The sequence below is a fragment of the Calliopsis andreniformis genome, chromosome 3 (genome assembly GCF_051401765.1).
Source record: "Calliopsis andreniformis isolate RMS-2024a chromosome 3, iyCalAndr_principal, whole genome shotgun sequence".
Classification (NCBI taxonomy): Eukaryota; Metazoa; Arthropoda; class Insecta; order Hymenoptera; family Andrenidae; genus Calliopsis; species Calliopsis andreniformis.
In genome coordinates this window covers 25,285,773-25,311,329 of record NC_135064.1, presented here as the reverse complement: position 1 = coordinate 25,311,329, position 25,557 = coordinate 25,285,773, and the positions used below count along the sequence as shown (strand labels likewise).

Sequence of the window (25,557 nt, the reverse complement as noted above, 5' to 3'; positions counted from 1 at the left end):
GACCTATATTAAATTGATTGAATTCCGTTAGAAACTGATAGCGGTGCAACGCTGATCAAATTATTCATGAACATGTTTTATCAAACGAGAGTCAAGACATTTTGTCATGTCTTTGTATATTTTTATGCAATGTTGTAGAATGATATTGTTTCAAATATATTATACAGATAATAATAATAAACAAATTTATATGCCATAAGTTGTACCTCGATTTCTTCTTCAATCATCCTAGTAAATAAGAAATCCTAGAACCGAGTAGTTCAATTATTTCCTGATGCTCCTCGACAGAGTCCACAGTTTTAATATGCGATTACCTTATCGACAAATGGTTAAGTCGCCAGCACACGTGTGATTAGAAAAGCAGAACATTTTCTGGATGTTTCGAAAGCATGGCTACCGCTTTGAGATTGAGGCTCGCTGTTAAACTAGGAAGAACTCTTTCAAGACCGCTGAGTCGGAACTTTGAGAAGGAGTTTCTGGAAAGACAATGTCGACAGCTTTCGGGTTCGTACATTTTTAGATCATGTCATTTGTACTTTTGTAGTATGTTGTCAATCGATGAGATTTTGAGGTTATAGTCAAGCATTTCTTGTATCTACACAAGCCAATTTAGTGTTTAGAGTTTTCATAAATCCATGAAGCCATTTTTTTTATATTAATTTTTAAATGTGTAGGCATAAGAGGAAATCCAATAAGATGCTTCTCTTCTCAGACTGAAACTCAGACCACACAGTACCACAGTATTATAAAAGATACAGAGAAAGCTACAGGTATTTGCATTCTCTTGAATATTGTTGGAGTCATGTCGTTTATGTACTGTTGTTTTCTCCGTAGGTGAAAGCGTCAAACATGAATTTCAATCAGAAACCCAAATGCTCTTGCAAATTGTTGCGAAATCTTTATATTCTGATAAAGAGGTGCTCTTTCTACTGTCGTAATATTACAGATATTTTTACTTGATATTGCTTCTATTCTGAATACTAACATGTATTTTTATTACCAAAAGGTATTCGTTCGTGAACTGATATCTAATGCTAGCGATGCCCTTGAAAAGCTGAGGTGCATTCGGTTGACCGATAATGAAGCTGCTGAAATTGTTGGCGACAGAAATTTTGAGATACATATTGCTACTGATAAGCAAAACAGGATTCTCACAATTCAGGACACGGGAGTTGGTATGACTCGTGAGGAACTGATATCCAATTTGGGAACTATAGCTAGATCAGGTTCAAAAGTAAGTATAAATCTTTTTGAGGACCTGAATTTTAATGTAGGTACCTATTTTGGTATATTTACTCTCTCTGTGAATAAAAATTAAGTCAAAGAGTCGAAGCACTTTTCACATTTACATCAAATTTACGAGACCTATGTTAGAAAAAGATGTAAATTTTATAGTAAAGGAGTAGTAAAGTAGATTCAACAATGATTAGAAAGGAGTAGACTAGTTGTCATTTAATTTTGTTTGCATTCACGATACAAATAAGGCATTTGTAATTGATACTTCGTAAAAGTGGAAATCGACCGCGTTTACTTCCTTCCTCATGCATCTAACAGTTAGCTTTATCTCCCTCAAGTCTCAATTTAATCAGTCCAACACCATACGACCTCCTCTAATTACTTAGGCTTCTACGAGCGCCTCTGTGTGTCGCCCGATTTAAACTTAAACTATCACAGGATCCGCTGTGCCTGCTCGGAATGTTAATGCGAATGAAAGTAACGATTTGCATTTCGTGCCTAACAGCTGTGCAATTATGGAAGTGAAGGCTTTCTTGATCAGTTGTAATAAAGCCAAAGCCATAAAATTCAGAAAAAAAGAGGTGACTCAGAATAATCTTGTAAGGATATCTTTTGCATAGGCCTTTCTAGAAAAACTGAAGGATCAACAAGATGCTGGAGACACATCTCAAATTATTGGACAATTTGGAGTTGGTTTCTACAGTGCTTTCATGGTTGCTGATAAAGTAGAAGTGTTTACTAAATCGTATGCAAAGGATGCAGAGGGTCTTCACTGGTCTTCTGATGGGTAAAAAGACTATTTCACTATTTATAAGAGGGATTCTATAATCTTAATAAATATTGTGCTACGATACAGGTCTGGTACCTTTGAGATCTCAAATGCTGAAGGAGTCCAACCAGGAACAAAAATTGTTATTCACTTAAAAGTTGATTCTCGAGAATTTAGCGACGAAGATACAATTAATCGTGAGTGATTTAATATTCGTAGTAGCAGTATTTTTTAACTAATCACTAATGCTTACCAACATTTTATAGGTATAGTTAAAAAGTATAGCAACTTTATCGGTAGTCCAATTTATATTAATGGTAAAAGAGCTAATACAATTCAGGTAAATTTAAAACGATACCATCTTGTCTATAGTTTTTCCATTGCGGAGATTTCCATTAACATTCGTTGTACTTACAGCCGTTGTGGATGCTGGATCAAAAAGATATTACACCACTTCAACATGCTGAATTCTATAGGTTTATCGGAAACAGTTTCGACTCTCCACGATTTATACTACATTATACGACTGATGTTCCACTTAGTATTAGAGCATTGTTATATTTCCCGGAAGAAAAACCAGGATTATTTGATTTAACTAGAGATACATCAAGCGGCGTTTCTTTGTATAGCCGAAAAATTTTAATTAAAAGTAAAGCGGAAAATATTTTACCAAAATGGCTGCGTTTTGTGAAAGGAGTGGTTGACTCAGAAGATATTCCTTTGAATTTAAGCCGAGAATTATTGCAAAATAGTACCTTAATCGGGTAAAAAATTAGAAGTACTCTATTACTATTATAAGAGCAAGAATGTGAGTTCATTTTTAATCATTCTAATTGCAGGAAATTACGAAACGTTTTGACAACACGTGTGTTGAAATTTTTGAACGAACGATCTCAGAAACAGCCCGAAGATTACAATAAATTTTACAAAGATTATGGTCTTTTTTTGAAGGAAGGCATTGTCACTAGTTACGAGCAAAACGAGAAAGTAAGGTTTACTCAAAAGTATATTTTTTTATGGCATAATTTCTTAATTAAATTCTTTATAGGAAGAAATTGGTAAACTTTTGCGATTCGAATCATCTGCGACACCAGCAGGAGAAATGATTAGTCTGACAGACTATTGCAAACGTTTGCCTGAGAATCAGAAACACATATATTACCTATCAGCTCCAAGGTAAAAAATTAATTATATTGAATTTATATCAATTATTCAAACAATATATATTCTTAATCCATTTTTTAAATAGTCGAGTTTTAGCTGAGCAATCGCCGTATTATGAATCTTTGAAAAAGCGTAATGTTGAAGTGTTGTTCTGTTATGAACCTTATGACGAATTAGTTTTAATGCACTTAAGACAATATAAGTCGCATTCGTTGACTTCCGTTGAAAAAGAGATGCATGAAGATACAGACGCGAATAAAGCTGAAAATATTGGTAACCTGTATTACGACTATTTGAAGTTTCTGTTTAATACACGTTTTTAACATATTTTTCTGTTTTTAGGTGGTATTAATCAAGACGAAATCAATAGTCTCATGAACTACATGAGAAATGTCCTAAGGAAAAAAGCTTATGATATTAAAATGACAAATCGTCTCGAATCACACCCATGTGTAGTTACAGTCAAAGACATGGCATCTGCAAGACATTTTGTCCGTACTCAGACTCATCAATTAGATGAAGACGCACGGTATTCTATTCTCCAGCCACGATTCGAGATAAACCCTAATCACCCTATTATTAAAAAGCTTTGCCAACTAATAAAGACGGACACCAAATTAGCGAATCTCCTTATAGAACAAGTACGTAATTTTTTGCTAAGTTTTTGCTGTTTTTAATTTACGACTTTCTTATTTATTTATAATAACTTTCTATTTCATCTGTTTTAGCTGTTCACTAGTTGTATGGTAGGAGCTGGCTTAATTGAAGATCCACGGATATTATTAACACCTATGAACGAATTATTAACTTTAGCATTGGAAAAACATTAGTGCATACTTAATAAATTTTTAACGTTTTTGGTTAATCTCCGAGTATTTTGTATATATGTCAAGCGAATAAAATAATAATAATTTTGTAAATGCTAACGTTTTCGTTCATACCATATCTATTATCTCAGAACTACATTCTTATACAACTTTAACACTTTTAACACTTTTAATAGTTTTAACACTTTTCACATTTTTAACACTTTTAACACCATTCACAATTTTAACACTTTTAACACTCTTACACTTTTGCCTCTTTTAACGCTATCCATATTTTTAAAGGTGCTAAAAGTGTTAAAACTTTCCTTTAGACTTAATTCGTAGTTTAATATTAAGGATTAAATGTAAAAGTGTGACAAAGGCTTAAAGTTTAGGCAAGATTGTTTTCTTTATTACAATAGATTGATCTTGTACAAATTAATTATAGCCTTATAATTATAACAAGTCAAGTTCCTCACTGTTTGAAAGATTCCATGATATCGATATGTATCCTATTAGCAGGGCTAAGTGTTAACGGTGAATTTGGAAATTGTACCCATATTTTTTTCTTTCGCGTATCCCGTTCTCTACTTCTTCACAATAATTGTACAATTATGGCAAGTCCGCGATGAAGTGAGAAGTAAATGGAACTATTTATTAGTTTGTAAATGATAATCAAGTACAAAAAGAACAATAAGTAGTCCAAAGAATAAAAAAGTAAATGCACAGAAATGATGAAGTATGTTTCTTCGTTCAATTCCGATTGCTTCGATTCAACCGAATCAAACCATAATACTACACACGAGAACGTTTTATTTAGAACTTAATATTGCTAATCGATTAAAAAGCTCTACAAAATATTGCGTCTTCTATTCTTATCTTTAAAACCAAACGCTTCGTGTTCTTCGCTTAATTAAAAACTGATTGGTACAATATTTATAAACGGGATGACCGTTCCATCCTCACAGTTTTACAGTCTGCAACCAATATGTCTTCTTTATCGATTCGTAAAAAATAAAAACTAATCCTAAGAGTTAAGAATTTGCTGTGCTTCGACGCGAACTGAAACTTTCATTGCCCGTTGATGTTCATCTTCCGATACAATTCGTTTAAGTTAAAACTGTACAATATTCTTATTTCATTCTAATATAGAATAAATTATCTATGTTCAATTGTATCCTTTGTAAGTGTTCGCACTGAAATTTCAGAGACGGGGAGGCACAGCTGTTTCGAACTTACGCAAGAACCCGGACAATTTCTCATTTCCTCTTGGTCAACGTAAAAGAAAAGTCACCCTGTTTCGCATTTCTTCTTAACGTGGGTTGCACGTTTATCCCACTACGTATAGAAAATAAAAATGGCTAGCGTTCTTTACATAGAACAGGAACATAAGAGAATGTAAATTTGACAGAAAAATTCTACAAATACATAAATACAATTAAAAAGAAAAAAAACGTGTACACTTAACCCGATTAAGCTGCCGCTTGGATATTTGATCAACAAAAATGTATCTCGCATGGAAGTACACGGCGTTTAAAAGACACATTAGGCACGGAAGTAACAGTTTCTTGATCGTTTGTGTGTCGCGCTTAACTACACAAATTAATCAAGGGAAATGCATTGTTTCATATGGCATTAAGAATTAGTTGGCAGTTTTAAAAAATGTCTCGTTACGATTACGTGGACAGATTCTTACGATGGAAATTAATGACGTGAGAACTATGAGTAATTCATGGGTAAGAGCGTTAATGAGCTGCGCGCATTACGCACTTGCTGAGCAGTCTTATCAAAGAGTAGAAAAAATGTTTAAAGCGTGATGTAAGTAGTAGCACCATGTGTGTATACGGTTTATATCTGTCGAGAACTGATGGTGACTGGTGAAAGATGAAATTTAAAGTAAGAAGGAGAGAAATAAAGGAGAAAAGTAAAAAAGAAAACTAAAAGAAGTTGAACGAACGGAACGTTGACTTAGCTTACGTACAATGTAGTGGAGGAATGCTGACCTCCGTTTCTTCTTAATTTCTTCCCTCTTATAAAACGTTGAATAGTTAATATTACAATCATTATGATACAAGTCATAGTATTTGATCATCGTATAAACATTATTATCATCACAGTAAAAATATTTCATATTCTTTTTAACTATTGTGCTTCGCTGCAGTAAACGCCAGCAGCATGCACATATATTCGCCCTAGAAGCAGAGCACTGTTTTTTTTACCTTTTTCACTAGAGTCAATTTTCATTTACTCGCTAGACTACGCTGTACTTATATTTATATTGTTAAGTAGTCCGTCGGTTCATCTCGTACGTAACCAAAATAAAGTCGGTTAGCAAATAGTAAAAATACATAAATGTACCTATGTACCTTCTTTTTGCACTGGAATCATAGTTGCGGATAACGTTTAAGTTTAAACGATAGGTCATTAAATAATAGTCATTGGTCTGACGACGCGGTCGTGATTAAATTCACCTCTCCTCAAGTAACGAATTTTTATCCTTAATCAAGATAACACCTTACTCGTAATAGTTGGGCATAGTTGCCGTAATATATATAATATATTTATATATATATATATATATTCATTTTTCACTAAACCTCATCCCCTTTGGTAGATTAAGAATGATAAACGTTTCGCGTTGAAGGAAAAAAAAAATTACAATACACTGAATGGTCCACAGCATAAAAGCTACAACGTAATATCTATCGAATGAACTTGTGTTAAACAAAACATGTGATCTTGTACCAATCGTAGAAAGGACCTGTCGCTTTTATCATAAACACGTAACGCAAGCTCACGTGAAAACAGAAGAATTGCTCCCCAAATATATGTACCATTATTTTCATACTTGCTGCCCCCATTTAACAACTTTGAGGATTGCAGAATTAAGTACGTTAGTACCTAAGCTCTACCTACATAGGAGATTTGAGGTACGATGCACCTGCACGAGAGCAATGCACATCGTTGGCTCAACATGTGGATTTCATACTCTCACACCAGTCTCTTATTACGTAGCTGCCTCTGTACACTCTCTTTGTCATTCTACCTACGCTGATAATTATGTATGTACAAAACTGTCACGTATTCACAAACATTCGCGCATCTGTGTTATTGAAGAAGCACAGAACAGCTCGACGATCACGTTCAGTCTGATCTCAAACGGCGACACCACTATTTGTCACACCGAGGTCTGCGTGATACCGTTCCCCGACAACCACAGGCGGCCGTTGCTCTTCTGATCGGCGATCTCGTATTCGGAGTCATCGATCTCGCATAAATTCGTCGATAAATCGCTATTGCTGGTCGCGCCTCCCAGTAACGAGTTTCTCTCCTCGAGAGTGGTTATCACCGAGCCGATCTCGTCCACCTCGTCCCCCTTGTGGCATCGGTTCCGTCGGGTGCTTGGGAAACCATAAGGCACTACGTCGTCTTCCTCCTCGTCGGATTCTAGCGTGCTAAGACGACCGTTCAGTGGGTTCGTCTCGTTCTCCGTGTCCGTGTGAATGTTATAGTGCGGCAGATAGGAGTTCGGATGACGGAGATAACTTTCGGAACCTTTGTATTTGTACTCTCCTTCGCCGCCGCTGTCCAGAGGATTCAGCCGCTGCGTTTCCGCGCAGTGATACTGCTCCGAGAATTCGGTCCCGCATTCCGAGTCCCCGACATATTCTGATTCTTGATCCTCGTTCAACGTCTCGATGTCCCTTGCTGGATCTACAGAGCCGTGCACTGCAACCAAATTATTTTATGTACTGCGTTGTTTTAGGGTATTGTTGGATAAATTAGAAATTAAATGGTTTAGTTGGACTGTAGGTCACTGGTTACTGAAGTAGTGTTTTGCTTGGCATTGGAAGATAGTAACTCAAATTAAGTGATGAGCAAAGCATTGATGATAGCGATGGAACCAAGATTATTTTTATGTTTTTACCCTTTGATGTACTCATCTATGCTACTTGTTCTTATCTTGGTCTCAATACTATTATGAAACACGTTTCTGGTTGATATAAATGTACAATATATACATAGTAGTAATCAGAAGATAAAATTCATGTTCACTTATATGCATCTTCTCATCTTGTTAAACTAAAGCATTATGAAGCCTTCATTTGACCACCTATACAATCACTTCATTTAATTCTGGCTGTACAGTTACATATACAAGCTACAGAAAACATTTATTGTTACTTTAAACACTTGTTGGTGATGGTACTTTATCACCAGACCAGAATCAAATAACGTGACTATACATAATATGAATTAGAATAGAACCAGAGAAAAGTGAAAGCGAACCTTCCCAGAAGTGTTCTACAGTGAGGAACGCCTACAAAAGAGATTAGCTATAAGTTAATAGAACTAAACAGTAAGTGTCCAGGGTGAAAATTGCAAGTGGAAGCGGTAAGATCGCGCATGCATCCGTTTACTCACTTGACGGTAACTGATGAGTGTTTGATTCGTTACTCTCATTGCTGTGGAAGCTGGACGAGTCTGGTACTTCGCTTCCGGGTACCTCCGTGATATTAGGCAAGGGGTTTTGACTTGGCCTGACCCAGTCTGAACAGTCCCAGTGATACCCTAAAAGCATTGCAGATAACAACTGTACTCCGACACGCTACATGCGACGATCAAACGCCGCGATACTCAGCAAAGGAGGAGAAGCAGTGTGTGTACGGTGGAGGGTTAAAAAAAAAGAGAGTTGGCCAGTAGATAGGGATAGCGAGAAGCGAAGCGACCCAAAAGAATTAAAAAAAAAGATTGGTACGTATCGTAATTCGTTCAGGCATCGCAGCTCTAATTACTCGGACTTACCACCGACAATACGAGGATCATCCTCGATGGACGTCATGGAGGTAACGGAGGTCCCACCTCCATGAGGCACGCGTCGAGAAGAATTTAGTAGAAGTCCTCCAGTGGTCAGCTCTGGTACCACTGGGCTCGCTCGTTTCAGGTCTGTTAGCGCACACAATACGATACACCAGTGTTAATTCAAAATTCGCTACACGCCCAAGTCAGCATACTCTTCTGAACATTCGTATTAAGGAAGAAGGGAAGAAATAGTTGAAGAAGACGATGAAGTGAAGAAAGTTGAAGAAATACTGAAAGAGTGGTCAGACAGAAGAAGGGGGAATATACGCTATTGTTTAGAAATTTGGGTACGCTTATTAGAGTTGCACTCTGTATTGTAGAGTCCTGCAACATGGATATGGCTTCGGTAAAGAATAGAAAATTCTAAAAAGGACCTATCACAAAAGACACACTGTACACATATAAGTGAATAGATGAACAAGATCCTGAAAAGTATATTTTTCACTTCTACTTGATCTTCCTTTTTCATTACTTTATATTGCACACTTGGCAAGAAAATATCCTATGCTTAACACAGATGCATGGTAAAGATTTCTCTTCCAAGTGTGCATACAATAGCATTCTCTTAGGAGCATGTCAACAGGCATCACTGAACCAAGAAGCAGAGCTTGTTTCTTATAAAATCTTAGTACCCTCATGTTACCGTGCAATTACCACATCATAGCAAACAAATGGGCTGAGAAACACTTTTAAGTAGAAACAATTCAAGTTGAACAGCTCCTCAGATGAAATACCTTACCACACATTTCTGTTAAAACTCAAGATACAGAGATGCTCCCTTTAGGTTTTGCTAAATTGAGCAAAAATCTGGGCGTCACTGTACTTGCCTAGTCGTCTTCCACTTTTCTAAAATAAAAGAAACCACAGCGTTCTAAGGTGCGTACCCAGACTCCTAAAGCATCAGCGTGAACAGTGTAGAGAGAAGCTAGTTCCACCCACGAGTGCATGCGGCAAGCGAAATCAAAAGTTAAGAAGCTACGATGAAACCGAGGAGGGGGAGGAATCAGCAACGCATACTACTCACCATTCTTGATCTTCGGCGTGTCCGTGATGAAGGAAGCCAGTTGCATCTGTTCTTGCCAGGTCGGCTTATGAAGGCTATCCGTGTCGCTGCCTGTCGCGTTTCCGCCAACGGGGTTAGCAAGGGTCAAGGACGGAGGAGGTACGGGGGTGCTGCGATTTAGGTTTCGCAAATAATCTGGCGGGAAGTTTTCCAGCTCGTCGCCGGCGCTGCCATAACTGCGCAGGGTGTCCAAATTATTCAGGGCCACCGCCGCCGAGTTACCGTACGCGGCTGGTTCGTTGTTCGAGCTAGGGGTATAGGAGGCGGGTCTGGGAGGGCATTGGGGAGGTTCTCTCTGCAAAAAAGAATCACACGAAAAACCTTAAACTCACTGCACGCGCCACTCTCGAACGGGATGGGGAATACTGGCTGATGATCGCAAACCAAAGAAAACACGGCATGGAAAAAAACAAATGTATACTAGCCGTCTACCACTGGCATCAGGATCAAAGTAATCAAAAGCATGCTCGCGTTTCTCAGTGCTGACAGAAATTACACGGCTGGTCTAATACCTGTATCACTTCCAAGTTGCTCAGCTTCGAGCTTCGCTTGAACGCGTGCTCGTGAGGCCTGTCAGAGTTCAGGACGATCTGCTTCCTCGTCTCGTTGTTGATATTATTCGCCCTAGCCCTTGTACGCTTCAATCTGATCCTCCGGAAGGCCAGAAATATGATGATCAGGAATACGTTTAATATCACCGCGATGCCAATCCACATCAGCTGCTCCCAGGTGATATTGAAGTGACTGGATATGATTGGCGTAGAGTACGCCGGATTCCCACAGTTCAGGCCAGTCATATTAGGAGGGCAGATGCACCTGTAAGTCCCAATTTCATTCACACAGGTGCCTCCGTTCGTACATGGGTTAGCATCACATTCGTTCACGTCAGTTTCACAACGCTCGCCTGTAAACCCTTGGCATTTGCATATGGGGCCACTGTTGCCCTCTTCGCATGCACCACCGTGGATGCATGGGTTTGGACTGCAGTATCTTCCGAATTCGCAGCGTTTGCCGCTGAGACTTGGACCAACGCACTCGCAGATGTAATCACCCCCTTCTGGTACAACTTTGCAACGTCCTCCGTAAAGACAGGGAGAAGAGGCGCAGGGATCTGTGTCTATCTCGCAAGCCAGTCCAGCGAACCTGCTGTGGCATTGACATTCGTAGGTGTCTCCTCCAGAATCCTTACAGGTGCCACCGTTTTGACAAGGCTGAGAGCCGCAGATTCCAGGCGACACGAGGACAGTGGTAGCATCGCAGCTGAACTCCACGTTTGCGAAGCGTTTCAAGACTGCCACGCTGCTGGCCCCGCTCATGTGCAGAGGCACGGATACCCTGGCGATCCTTACATCATCCATGCATCCTATGAAGCCTCTCTGGACGTCTTCGAAGCCTAGGACCGATGGATGCTGTCTTACTTCAGCGCCCAAGTACAGGTCGTCAGATTGGAGGTTTAGGATGTCGTTGTTTCCAGGCGCCGAGCCATGAGCCACGTGTTTTCCATCTACTATCAGCTTCGCGCTGTTACTTTCTCGTTCCAGTTGGATTTCGTGCCACTGTCCGTCACTCACGTACACGCTACTGACGCGAACCAAGCCTTCTCCGCTTCCCAGGTCGAATTTGTACTGAACAACACCATTAACTACTTCTAGAATATTGTAATCGACCTTCCCTGCTGCGTACATCAAGTTTCCTGTTAGTTGCACTGTTCTTATCCTCAAGGACAGGCTCAGGCGATCTTCAATGGTCTGTCTAATTAACGCTTTGTCGATTTTGTAACGGGCGTAACTCTTTCCGCTAAAGGATATCGGGTTCCTTGGGATGTAACAAGACTCATCGTGGCATTTGGAGATGTCTATATCGCAGGTCTGCCCGGCGAAACCTTCAGGACACTGACAAGAGTAGCCCTGGACAGAGGAATCAGGAATGCACACCTTGAAAAGTGGACAAGGGTCCCTGGCACATTCGTTGACAACCATCTCGCAATAGCTACCCGCGTAACCCTCTTTGCAGTTGCACTCCATCTTCTGTTTGTGTCGAGGAGACACGAAGCTCATCACGTCAGTAGCTATAGGCATCATTTGCGTCAAATCCAGAATAATTTTATCCTGACAGTCTCCGTAAACGCAGTAACCTTTGCTGCAGTCGAACCTAACGATCTCTTCGACAACCAGCTTCGTTGACCCTTCAAGTTCTGCGATGCGGTCATTCAACCGTTCTCGTATACTTTCTGAAGCATGGAATACTGAGGTTCCTAAGGCAGTTCCGCTCTTCTTCACTGCGAATAGAAGATCCAAGTCATTGTGTACAGCTTGCCGAATCGCGCGAGACTTTATCATGTTTGCTTCGTCAGTCGAAGGCTGAACGCTGATGATGACGATATCGTTCAGCTTGCATTTCATCGCGTTGCGTACAGTATTGACGAATCCTTTGCGATGGCTCAGGATAAAGTCTTCTGGGCTGACCTCCCTGAATCGAATGATCACAGAGTTCTCTAGCATTTTTTCAGTAATAAGATCGACGGTTACTTTGACAGTAGAATAGGAGTAATATTTTCCATCCGACACACTGACGTTTATCCTATATTCGCCAACGTCCAATCGTGGCAAAGCCACTAGCGTGCCATCGACTTTATCGATTTGGAAGAGATCGTTTGGTATAGGCGACGAAGGTATCAAACTGTACAAAAGCGTGTCATATTGGTCTTGATCAGTCGCGTGAACTTTTCCAATAATGCCGCCAGGATATTCATCCATGTACGAGTTAATGACCACTTCCAGGGGCGTGATCACTGGTGGATATTGCGACTCCTCGATCACTTTGATCACGACCCATGCGTCAGAGTAGAGAGGCGGGCTTCCGTTGTCAAAAACGCGTACATGCAACACGTATTTATCTTTTACTCTGTTGTTGAATTTGGTCGCAGTTCGCAGCGTCCCGTCTTGTTCCAATCTGAACGCGTCACCCTCGTTTCCAGACCGGAAGTCGAAAGTGTATGGATCTGCGTTCGGCTCGATATCCGCGTCAGTGACTACGAATTGCAGCACAATATGGCCCAGGGGTTTATCCTCTTGTACCACTGCGGTGTAATTCGAAAGAGAGAACAATGGTGGATTGTCGTTCGCGTCTAGGATCTCAATGTTCACCATTACGAAGCTTGAGAGCATCGGTATGCCACTGTCACGCGCATGGACTTCTAGCACGTAGTTGGAAATCTAAAACAGAAGAATTGTGTTATGAAATTTATGCGAGCATGTTAGAATATTTAACAGAATATGACTTTAAGACTGATGCTTACTTCTTCTCGGTCCAGTGGAGCAGCAACAGTAATTTGTCCTGTTTTTCGATCAATTTGGAACTGTTTCTGCCTGTCGCCTCGCTCTATGTAGTATGACACGTTTCCATTTTCTTCGCTGTCCAAGTCATTTGCAAATACCTGAAATACACAGGTTACGTTGTAGTCACAGGTCACAGGTCACAGTTCTGATTACTCCAGAGAGTACTACATCAAACAACGTATCTAAAATTCTGAGTAACTCTTACCTGTATGACTTTCTCTCCAATCTTTGAATTTTCTCTCACACTCGCCCTGTACGAAACTTCACTGAAGATGGGTGCGTTATCATTGCTATCAATGACAGTGACATTCACCGTGGCTTGGTTACTTAAAGGTGGAATGCCACCATCGACAGCCTGAATAGTCAAGAAGTAATCGCGTGCTCGTTCGTAATCAAGCTGCTCCGCTATTGTAATGACACCTGACCTCGCATCTATCTGGAACTTCTTATGCTCGTTCCCGCCGACAATTGAATAATACACATCAGCATTCACACCAGTGTCCTTAGATGTAGCCAGAACCCTAGCTACCTCTGTTCCAACTGCGTATATCTCAGGTACCTTGGCGAAGTAGACCTTGGAAGCGAATTCAGGTGGATTGTCGTTGATGTCTTGCACGTTGACGATGAGTGAAGTAATACTCATCAGTTGAGGCGTTCCCTGATCCACTGCTTGTATGGTCACATTATACATCGCCTTCGTTTCTCTGTCTAAAGGCTTTCCAAGAGTAACGATACCACTATCCGCGGCAATGAGGAAGTGTCCATCCGCAGAGTCGATGAACTCGTATCTGATTTTACGATTAATGCCAATGTCATCATCCGTAGCATGTACTTTAATGACCAGAGTGCCCACTTCGACGTCCTCAGGCAGAGTTGCGTTATAAGTCTGCATAGTGAATTTCGGAGTATTGTCATTCAAATCTGAGATTAGAATTTCTAGCTGAGATGAGCACTCCCAAGATGGCTTGTCTCTGTCCTGTACGTGAGCTGTGAGCGAGTATTTCGCTTGAGTTTCACGGTCCAATTGTCCAACTATCTTTAAGACACCAGTCTCTTTATCTAGAGAGAATTTATCGTTATTATCGCCCGTTAGATAGAAACGCAGCTTGGCATTGGGTTCGTCATCGTAATCGGTGGCTAACACAGTCAGCACGTAAGTACCAGGATGAGATCCTTCAGATAGAACTTCTCTGTAACGATATCTCAGGCAGTATGGTGGATTGTCGTTCACGTCTAAGACCTGCACCGTCACCCGTGTCTTAAAGACGAATTTGCCATCAGTACCGACGATTTCAAGTTCGTAGCGGTCAATTGTCTCTCGATCCAGCGCTTTGGCTACGTACACCTCGCCCGTCGATCTAATCTGGAATTGTGATCTGGGGTCGCCAGATGTTATGTAGAACTCTATTGGTGTATTCACGTCCGAATCCTTGTCGACGGTGATCAGCCTCACTACCACTGTTCCTGGCAAAGCGTCTTCGTTCACCGTTGCTTCGTAACGATCGTCTACGAACGCTGGAGCGTTGTCGTTGTAATCCTTCAGCTTTACGTGGACAGAAGTCCTAGCGAAGTGTTTCGGGTTACCGTTGTCTGTAGCCACCACCTGTAATGAAGGAATAAAAACACATAGTATCACTTTTTCGCAATAAGATTGGTGTTCCAATAATCTCTAACTGTTTATTCATTTACCTGGAACTTATATTCTGGCTGTTTTTCCTTATCAAGCTGCACCAACGTCGATATCCATCCAGTATAGGCATCCACTGTGAAGACGTTAGCCAGTTCACCTATGTCAGTCCCAAAAGAGTAACGAACCTCTCCATTGCTGCCTAAATCTTCATCGTGCGCAATAATTTTTAAGATTAACGTTCCTTCCTCTACGTTCTCCGCCAAACTGATACTATAAGGATTGCTTTCGAACATTGGAGCATGATCATTCTCGTCTAGGACTTGCAGAGATATCTCAGCGAGGGCTGTCAGTGGAGGACTCGAGTCTGTTTCTGCAAGAACTCCGATCAGATGGTTATCTTTCAATTCTCGATCCAGAGGTCTAGCCAGGGTCACCTGGCCGTGGGAGTCGACAGCAAAAAACGGCGAATCTTCGTCTCCAGAAACAATTCTGTAGGTCACGGTAGTATTGGTCACTGTCCTCAACCTTGTTATCGGTGTGCCGATAGAGGATGCTTCAGATATGAAGAATTTATCTTCCTTGCGTTCGAAAAGTGGGGGAGTGTCTTGGGGACCCATTATGTAGATATTAAGAGGAACGTCAGCGTGGTGAGTCGTTATTCCTTTGTCTTCTGCGCGTATGAAAAGCTCGAACAATTGATTTTCTGAAACATCAGACAGACAAATTTAATTAATTCTACAAATCACTATCTGGACTCCAGAACCAAAGTGTACTATCCACTTGTTTTCCGCGTGACTTAATATTAATACACTTTGGCTGTAGGATCCAGATATACTCTTCCATTCTAAATAAAAAACTCTCAAAATTAATATCCTTACCCCATGGCATAGCACTCTTCTGCAGGAACAGCGCTCCAGTATCAGGATTAATCCCAAACAGCGCTTTGGCTTCCGATGTCTGAGGCTCATAAATCGAATAAACTATCTTCGCCGCGTCGTCCTCGTCAGCATCCTGAGCCTTGACCTTCAGAAACGGCGTATTCAGACTTAAGTTCCCATGAATGCTAGCCTTATACTCCCTCAGTAGGAACGCGGGGGAGTTATCATTCTCGTCTCCGACCTTAACCCTGACCATCACGAAGCCTGATCTACCTCCACCATCTATAGCCATCACAGGGAGCTCGTACATTTTCTGTTCCTCCCGATCCAACTTCTTCCTCGTCACGATCTCGCCAGTCTGTCGGTTTATCTCAAAGTACTCTTTCATCAGGTCAGAGGCAATAGAGTACGTGATGGTACCGTATTCACCGAAGTCCTCGTCGCTAGCAATCACGCTGGTCACTAATCTCCCAGGCAGTTGATTCTCCAGGACTGTCACTTCGACGACAGGATTCGGGAATTTAGGATTGTGCCTGTTCGCGGGTAGGATCTCGATCTTGACGCGGGTGAAGCTCGTGTAGACGTTGTCGGTCACAGAAACGTTCAACATGCTCAGCTTCTTCTCCCCGAAGTTCTGCATGTTGATGAGGGAAATTATCCCTGTCGACTGATCGATGTTGTACGTCTGTTGCTCGTTGCCACCCACGATGGTGTACGTAAGCTTCTCATCGACGTAGTCGGGATCGCTGGCGGATACCACCGTCACGAACTGACCCCGTTCTGCGTGCTCAGACAGGGAACACGTGTACGACGGTTGCTCGAACTTGGGTGGGTTGTCGTTCATGTCGATGACGGTGACCCAGACGTGAGCAGTGCTTGAGAGGCTCGGCACGCCCCGATCGATCGCGATCACCGTGAAGTGATGCGACTCGTGCGTCTCGTGGTCCAACGATCTTTTGAGGAATATTACACCTTCTTCGGGGTCGATGTGGAACAGATCTGTGCTACCCTCCGTGTCGTTTTGTATTGCGTAGCGGACTTGTTGATTTATACCTGCAGGGGGAGAATATTTTTTAAATATATTTCTTGATGAGAACTTGTGAAATTGAGATATAGAGGATTTTTTTTTTAAGGAGTTTAATTTAAATGCTGGATCTATGAAGGCAATTGCTGTAACTGGTCCCAACACTTTTTAGGTACTTATGATTTTTTTTAAAAATTAAGGTACTGTAGGTACTACTGATTATAGGTCTGACATGACTTATCAATTTTCATTTCAATTATACTATGTAGAGTGCTCGACAACGGCGTGGTAGAAATTTTAAGGGGTGATCCTACGTACTAAAGTAAGTCAAAGATTAAGAATGATAAAATTGAGGTTTCGTTTGAGAGTTATTAAGTATTAAAATGCGTCTGAAATATGTCTGACTTATTCTACTGTCCGAAGACCTATTCTACTGCCGCCGTTCAGTAGCTATAACTGACGCATCAATGTCAGTAGAAAAACTCCTCGAGTCAGACACAGTGTAGAACTTTTCTCAACCATTAGTAACTGAGAAACTATTTTTAATATATAGAATCACCCATTAAAACGTATGCCATCTATTGTCGAATACCACGTATAACAAAGTTCTGACTGATTCAAAATTTCCAATTTAAGGCAATTAAAAAACCAACATGTACATAACCTGAAGAAAGCAGTACTTAAATTCTCTTTTTAAGATTCTCAGGAATGACGATTCTCCCATTGTAAAGCAATGACAGAAAAGCTAACGATTCCTTTATGTTTCTTTCACGAAAAGAACGCTAGTGTACAGTTAGCTAATAGCTACTTACCTGTGTCGTTATCCCGTGAGCTGACTTTCAACACAGAAGTACCAAAGGAGGCTGCTTCAGAGACGGAGATGTTGTAAGAGTCCTGAGTGAATTCAGGCGGGCAGTCGTTTACGTCCAGAACGAGGATGCTGACGAGCACCTCCGCGTAAACGCCAGACACACTGTCTGTCGCTCTCACTGTCAGCTCGTACTGTTTCTTCTGTTCGTAATCCAGCTCATCCACCACATAGATTACACCTGATTTATTGAAGAGAAGATTGTAGACCCAAAAAGCGCGCTCTATGCAGCGTTAGCGTCCACAAAGCCGAGAAACTTTTTGTCCATCGAAGTTCGAATGCAAGAAATGAGATTTTCTTGGGGAATGATTCTTCGAAAGCCACCCATAATTTCGATTGTATTTTTCTTTAAAGGCGATTCAAACTACAAGGAGTTGCTCGGTTTCGCGGACACCAAGGGACACTGGTGAATATGCGAGTCACGTCGTAAACATGTTTGTACAAGACGATTCAGGTACCGTGAATGAACTTGCGAATGCTACCAGAATGTGTCTGCACCTTTGAACATGACAGAGATGTAGGTATGGAACCTAACAGGTTAACTTATACTGCGATTACTTGGGGCTTTAGCGAGTTTCTGTTGTTGAGAAGGATTTTACTGGAGAGGATGACTATTTTCTGAGAAAACTAAAAGGACTTTATACGATTATTTTTTTAAGCAATTTCAAGCTGAATGGGGGAGCTCTTCAATTAGCTGGTTTAACGCTAGACTCAAACTTGAAGTACAGGTTGGGGTTTACTTATTACGAGTGTGTTTAGAAAGCATTGCCATTCAAAGAGGCAGTCATTGGTAATCATGAGCCTAGAAGCTTAAACATACTCCACACTTATCACTAGAAAAAATATCTTTTATGATCTAAATCCCCAATTTATTCTCTAAAAATTCTCTCAATTGCATGCTCCGAAACTACAAAAGAACTCAGCTCTAGAGCGATCTCGAGAGGACTTCAAACACAGTCAGTATCCTAGTCAACCTGTTAGAAATAGTCAGCATCCTTGTACCTCTCTTCTCGCGTTACATCGCGGCTGCTTCAAGGTACAAGAACGCTATCTCCTCGGATTCTCGCGGCGCAAGGTGCAGGCACGCCATGCGAACAACAGCGAAGCTGCAAGAAACTCGGGTAAGTGAAGAAAAAAAAAAAAGTGTGTATGGTGGTGCTGACGATAAGCCTCGCTCGAGACACGTTTCAAGATAAATTACTGCGGCAACAGCGGTTTCCGAAGTAACAACATACTGGCGTTCAAGCAACACTGTGCTCCAAGCCTGCTTTACACAGCTCCGTTGCTTCTATGAGATAATGAGACCGGTTCGAGTTATGGGGGTCGAGGAAGGAAACTGGTGAGCAAAAGTGAGAGTAGCGGGGTCCTCGGTGCGCGATCAAAAGCGTTCTTTACCCATAGGGGAAAGGGGAATTGGGGTTAACATGCCGATTTTCGAAATTGCGGGGTTAATAACATTCGATTCCATCGCAGAAGTCTTTTCACGTGCAACAGTGGTTAAATGATTAGAGTTTCAAAGAATCGATATGTACAAGTGTGAGCTGGATGCAGTCGCAGAAGCTATTTCTATGGAAACTTATCAGTGGTTGATGTTTCAGCTGCAATTCTGAGTTTTCAATGCTTTCACTCGTGAATGCACTTTGTATGTATTAAAGTTAAGAGTTTTGAAAGTTTTCGTATACTTGGGATCTTTTAGAGAGTCTTGACTAGCTTATAGTACTGGTCAGAAGAAACTTGAAGAAGTAAATGATAACAAAAATGCCATATACTATAGTAGAATAAAATACAGCATTGAAACTATTTCACAGATATAAAGCACTGCAAAGTTTTACATTCCTAAGTAATTTTGAGGTACAAAGAACTTTAGATCACAGAGTTTGTAGAACTTGTTCAAATTACCCTCATCTATTCGTTTAACTATCCTTATTATGCCGATTTTATCAAAGAAATTAAATCAGTTTTCCACCTTCTGAGTTTCAATTTTATTGATTAATCATAGATCGTTATGGTTACTGTATACAGATACGTACGACCGCTAATTCCTATTAAATTCTCATGGTAACTCATAGGGTCGTTTCCGGCAATGCATTATCCATTGGATAAAGCGAGGCTGGTGCTAACAAGACTCGAATGACGATCGGTATTATACTCGAAAGCCCAGGTTCCGACTAACGTTTGTAACTCGTGCGTCAACCATGGAGTATGATTTTAATTGAGGGATCAACGATGAAGTGATTTTATGGTGACATCGCAAAACTAATGCGAAAGAAGTAGATTCATTGTGTTAGTTGGAATCGTGCATGAAATCAGAATTAAAAATAGAGAGAGAAAGAGCAGTGCAGTAGCATTGTAATAGTGCAACACAGCAGACCGATAGAACTAGTATGTTTTATACTCACAAGGACCATTGTTACTGTCGGGGGCTGCGAAACAGGGAGATACAACAACACTTTAATTTCTAGATCAATCAGATAAGCGTTCGTAAAGAATATATTATTGGGGAGAGACAGGTAAAGGGGGAATACGTTAAAATTCAACGTTTAATAAATAAACGCTTAAAATAACAATGAAAAACTTGTTTGAACGTAGATCGAAACTACACTCGAGATAACCGTTCATGATAAACTGTATACCAGCAAAAAAAAAAAAAGAAACAGTCTTGATTGGTGTGAATCGGTTCGCAGCTAGTGTTACGTGCGATACATTCCAACATCCCCATTCCGCTACTGTCTCACCACTACACCGTTATTTGATTAGAATTTAGTCACCGAACACCACTCGCAATAAAAAGATAGAGAGTGCTCGTACGCGGCGGTTAACTCGATAACGCACGGCAATTAAAAAGTTATTACGTGAGTCCCACAGCCGATTTGAAATGAAAGTCCACGTAGGAGACGTTTAATATGGGACTGGATACGGGGCGTAGCGTTCTTCGATCGCGCGCGTTTGCGTTTCGAATGTAACACACGTTCGCCGCTGCCGTAACTCCAATTGGAAACACGTCGAAAACGAAAAATCTCTGGCGAAAAATATACTGGCCGTGTCATGGGACTTGATCACCTTGATCGTTACCAATTTTCGTGAATCAATTCAAGTTCTTTTATTTTGGGCTTTTTGATCTTCAAAGTGCATTAAATTGAAGGCAAACTATGACTTCAGTTAACTCTTTAATTATTAGGTTGTGGAGTAAGTAATGCTGCTTCCTGTTTTGCATTTTAATTAAAAACTTAAGAATATTTCTTTCACAGCAGAGCATCATAGGTAAGAAATAGTGGTATATTCAACAGAGCTGTGACTAACGGTAATTATATGCATTAATTTCTTTGCAAAAATAAATAAACACAAAAGGTGTCTACAGAATAAGAGTTACGTAATGAAAAGGGTGTTAAGTATCTCACTCATCTAACTCATCACCAAATGATTTTAAGGATTGTAGTGAATTGATCTTCAGACATTGACAACGATTAAGGAGATCAATTTCAAGCGATTTACCCGTATACATTTTCACTCGCCATGTCATCGTATTGTATGGAACGACGATCTTGAATATTAAAGTAGAAAAAATACATAACGAAAAAATCTCGCCAGTCTGTCGAGCCTTCACGGCTCGCTTAAAGCTGCATTGTACGCATTCACGTCGCGACTTCATCGTTCCATACGCGAGGAGTGTACCGCGCGTTTAATTCGATCTTCGCCATCATCGCCCGACAGTTTTCGAAACCGTTTTGCCCGCGTGACGAACCGTTCTCGCTCACCTGTGTTGAAGTCCAGGGCGAACTCCTCGAAATCGTTCCCCTTCGTTATGCTGTATATGAGTTTGCGATTCAACGGTGAGTCAGCCTGTATGGATAAAGTCAAGGGCGAGTGCACCTCGATACTCTCCCGCACGCTGTCCGTGTAAAATTGCTTGTCGAATACTGGCATGGAACGATCTATCACTTTTACGTTCACTGGCACCTCGACGGAGCAAGGTGTACTGCCTGAAATTATGTTTAAAGCCTGTCGAAAGTCGTTCCAGTGGAAAGGTGTTGAAGGATTCGAGTAGAAATGCACTTACCACCGTCGTAAGCGGCGATAGTGAGCTGATACTCGCGATTGTGCCCTTCCAGGTTCTGCTTCAGGGATATTTCACCCGTCTTCCGGTTCACCTTGAAGAGTTCACCGTGACCCTTCTTCAGCTCGTATCTCACCTCACCATTGTCGCCGCTGTCCATGTCTATTGCGTGTACCTGTGGGCGAATTTAAGAATTTAGATGGTAACTTTGCTATTAATTGTAATATGGTAATATGGTAATGTTAATGTTTACTAATAATTGTAATATGGCCAATGGTAATATGGTAACTTTGTATGTACCAAATCAGCGTTGGCCACGATTGAACCTAAGGAAGATATCTACTCTGTTCCTTTCCATCATATCTCATTTGTGAAGATAGAGTATCACAGTGGGTGCAATGCTTAAGAATGGAGCTATTCTTCAGCTCCAATATACAATAAAGAATTCTATAGAATGAAAGATTCTGTACTGAATATAAAGTTTGGAATAATGCAGAGTAAGCTTAGAGTATCTGCAACCCTGCAATCTGAACCTAAGTATAATATGCTTAATATTCAGCTCCTACGCTTGAAGTTTTACTTTTGAATTAATTGCAATATACTGTCCCTTTACCTTCGTAATAACGTCCCCCTTTTGTGCATCGACGGATACGACAGCATAGTACGGCAGATTGACGAACATAGGGCAGTTGTCGTTGATGTCAAATATAGTGACGTTCACGATCACGTGTGCCACCCTAGGCTTCTCCCTGTGCATCTGACTCTTCGCCTCTACTATCAGCTCGTAATGGTCGCAGACTTCACGGTCGAATCTAATCCCTGTAGTTCGGATCGCCCCTGACGTCGATCCAATTACAAACATGTCCGTGGGATTCAGGATGCTGAAGACAATGTGCTCGTTTAGCGCGCTGCCCAGAACGTTCACGACCGCGACGGTCGTGATTCTCGTCGAATTTTCCGCGATCGTTCCCTCGTAAACGTCCTTCTGGAACACCAGGCCCGAGTTCTCCGACTTCTCCACTATCACGTTCACCTGGGCGAAGCTCGAGTACTTCCCATCGGAGACACGGACCCGCAGCAGGTAACTTTTCTTCATACGTTCCGGGTTGTAAACCGTGATGACGCCGGTTTGGCCGTCTATGTCGAACGTGTGTCCTTTGTTCCCGTCGATGATATCGTACCTGAACGAATGGAACTAGCGTTACTCTTGGAACGAGGTCGAAGGGGGCGTGATGGGGTTCGCGAAAAACCTATGCAAATCAGAGAGACCCTCCGTCATGGAATAAGCGGTCGGCAATTTTCTTTCGCCACGCGGGAAAAACGACCGCGTATCGGACGGGGATCGTACAAATTTCATGCAACAATTATAATGGTAAACGTATGCTAATGAAAGCGGCAGAGGCATAAATATGAATCAGCTTTTTAAGCCTGGCATGAATACAGGGACACGCATACCGCTGAGGGCTTTCCCACAGCCCGTGTGGCTAAACTGTCTGAAAATGTACTGTTAAATGAAGCTTGCGTGCGTTGGCATGCCTGAGAGGTGATTATCAGTGCTACTTTGTGGGAATGCAGTGGCTTGAACCCTTTCATCTTTTGACCATTCTACGCACGCTTGGTTGATGTAATTCGCTTTTAAGTTCCAGAATGATTGGGGTGATATTTTCTCAGTGAATGTACAGGGTGTTCGGCAACTGGTGTCAGAAATATTAAGGGATGATTCATTTCTGCTAGCCTATATTACTCTGGTCAGTCAAATTAGTAGAATAAGTCCCGAGTCAGACACATTTTTCACGTTTTCTTGACATTTCTCAATAATTAATAACTTGCAAACGAAGCCTGAGACACAATCTTGTCTATCCTCATTTTCGTCGTATTTTAGCACGTACAATCATCCCTACAAATTTCTGACACCTGTGGTATGCCTGCTCTTTGCACTAACTTAATATTAGACGTATGAGAAAACTAGAAAATGTCTGTACACTGCTCAGCGTAACCCAACTCAATAAACTTCCACTTACTTAAGCGCCACTCCCTCAGAGCTATCCGGATCCACAGCGCTGACTTGAACCACAGCAACGTTCTTATACGTAGGCAATAGAAGAGTAGTATTATAGTCATTTTCCAAGAACTTCGGTGGGCAGTCGTTCACATCCGTAACTACGATCGTCACTTTGGCAGTGGTCTCAGACGCAAGCTTGGGCTTGCCCAGATCGGACACCTTCACATGGAAAGAGAACTTGGGTATGCTCTCGTGATCCAGCACCATCACAGTCCTAATAGCCCCGGTGCTGGAATCGATGTGGAAGTACTTTCGCGGCAAATCCTCGACGATATCGTAATTCAAGAGTGCGTTCAACTCCGAGTCAGCATCCTCCGCCTTTATAACCAGGGGCGTGCTGGTGTTAGTAAGCACCAGCGAGCCTATGCTCGCGCCCTCGCTGATCTCCCCGGTGTAAGTGGCCTGGAGGAACCTGGGCGCATTGTCGTTGCGATCCAGAACGTGAACGATCACGTTGCACTGGGCCCTCGCGCCTGCCATGTTCGTCGCGGCCACCGTCAGGTTGTAGAACTTCGTCTTCTCGTAGTCCAGGTCGTTCTTGATAACAATGATGCCCGTGCTGGGGTTCACGAAGAACGTGTCGTCCTTGTTGCCCTGCACGATCTCGAACTGCAACGAGGACGTGCTCCTGGCCTCCACGTGCTTCACGTACGTACCCAGCTGCTGATTCTCGTAAATCTCCGCGGACAGTTCTTTTTGTATGAAGCGCGGCGGAGCGTTGTCGGCCATGGTAACCATCACGTGGACCGGTACAGTGTTAGAGAGCGCTGGGGAGCCGTGGTCCGTCGCTTTTACCAGCAAGATGTACTCGGAGGAAACGCTGAGATCTAGCTCGCGAGCTACACGGATCACGCCTAGCTCAGGATCTATGGAGAACATGTTGCCTACGTTGCCAGAGGTGATGGAATAGGTGATCTTGGCGTTGTCCCCTCGGTCCCTGTCTATGGCGCAGACCTGTACCACCGCTGCGCCGATGGGCGACGTCTCGAACACTTTCCCTTGGATGATCTCGCTGATGAACTCTGGGGCATGGTCGTTGTGATCGTGCACGGTCACTATCACTCTGGCGTAGTTCCGTTTCGCTGGTGTCCCTTGGTCCTTCACCATCACGGTCAGCACGTGCTCCTCGATCGTCTCTCGATCTAGGACCTCGTTCAGGGTCACGGCCCCCGTCACCGAATCCACGTGGAAGATTTCTAACGAGGCCTGGTTCTGCGCGGCGTGCAGACTGTAGAAGACCTTCTTATCTTCGTCCTCGTCGGTCGCGTGTAGCTGCAGGATTTTCTCGCCCTTCTCCACGTTCTCGGAAATGTCCACGTGGTACTTGCTCTCGGTGAACTCGGGCCTGTGATCGTTGATATCGATCACCGTGACCAGCAGCTGTGTCACAGCCGTGTGCACGTTATCCGTCACGCCTATTGTGAGATTGTAGTAGTTCTGCGTCTCCCAGTCCAGCTTCTTCGCGAGCAGCACGTTCCCGTTGTCGCGACCGATGAAGAACTCGTCCCGCTTGTCGCCATCTGGAACACACGACGTTTCCCCAACTTTACGAGCTGATTGCTTCTATGCTTTTCAACGGAAGTGCAAAGTTTTGATAACCGAAGAGCCAAACTTTCGCTTCTCGTGCGAAGTTACGTTGTTTCTCTTCGGCTCGCTTCGGTCAACAGACATTAGACGAAAGAAAGTCCGATTATTTCATCATCTTCGGCAAACTCATCGTCTTTCTATAGTAATAATATTATCTTTTATATATCTACGTTAATTACAATTCCTGAGTGATCTTCCTTTTCTAAATCTCACAA

General features: G+C 42.0%; 2 protein-coding genes across 2 annotated transcripts in view; one reads left to right on the top strand and one right to left on the bottom strand.

The window, feature by feature from the left end:
• The first annotated feature begins 375 nt into the window (after window positions 1–375).
• Window positions 376–4,095, top strand: Trap1 (TNF receptor associated protein 1). The gene is made up of 13 exons (XM_076375351.1): window positions 376–504; window positions 675–770; window positions 835–917; window positions 1,007–1,234; window positions 1,857–2,023; window positions 2,093–2,202; window positions 2,272–2,345; window positions 2,423–2,769; window positions 2,845–2,992; window positions 3,054–3,181; window positions 3,255–3,442; window positions 3,512–3,810; window positions 3,898–4,095. The coding sequence occupies exons 1-13, from the start codon at window positions 390–392 to the stop codon at window positions 3,997–3,999; spliced, it is 2,085 nt and encodes a 694-aa protein (XP_076231466.1). The 5' UTR covers window positions 376–389; the 3' UTR covers window positions 4,000–4,095.
• A 2,562-nt stretch (window positions 4,096–6,657) lies between these two features.
• Window positions 6,658–25,557, bottom strand: part of Kug (FAT atypical cadherin kugelei) — a 248,546-nt gene continuing 229,646 nt past the window's right edge. Inside the window, exons 10-24 of the mRNA XM_076374792.1 lie at window positions 23,715–25,275; window positions 22,307–22,874; window positions 21,697–21,868; window positions 21,395–21,619; window positions 20,039–20,062; window positions 17,584–17,820; window positions 15,748–16,800; window positions 14,929–15,572; window positions 13,445–14,842; window positions 13,200–13,337; window positions 10,414–13,116; window positions 9,863–10,196; window positions 8,782–8,922; window positions 8,401–8,547; window positions 6,658–7,704 (exon numbers count right to left, since the gene is read on the bottom strand). Of these exons, the coding sequence (XP_076230907.1) occupies window positions 7,154–7,704; window positions 8,401–8,547; window positions 8,782–8,922; window positions 9,863–10,196; window positions 10,414–13,116; window positions 13,200–13,337; window positions 13,445–14,842; window positions 14,929–15,572; window positions 15,748–16,800; window positions 17,584–17,820; window positions 20,039–20,062; window positions 21,395–21,619; window positions 21,697–21,868; window positions 22,307–22,874; window positions 23,715–25,275 (9,896 nt within the window). The 3' untranslated portion in view covers window positions 6,658–7,153. The remainder of the gene's footprint in view (window positions 7,705–8,400; window positions 8,548–8,781; window positions 8,923–9,862; window positions 10,197–10,413; window positions 13,117–13,199; window positions 13,338–13,444; window positions 14,843–14,928; window positions 15,573–15,747; window positions 16,801–17,583; window positions 17,821–20,038; window positions 20,063–21,394; window positions 21,620–21,696; window positions 21,869–22,306; window positions 22,875–23,714; window positions 25,276–25,557) is intronic.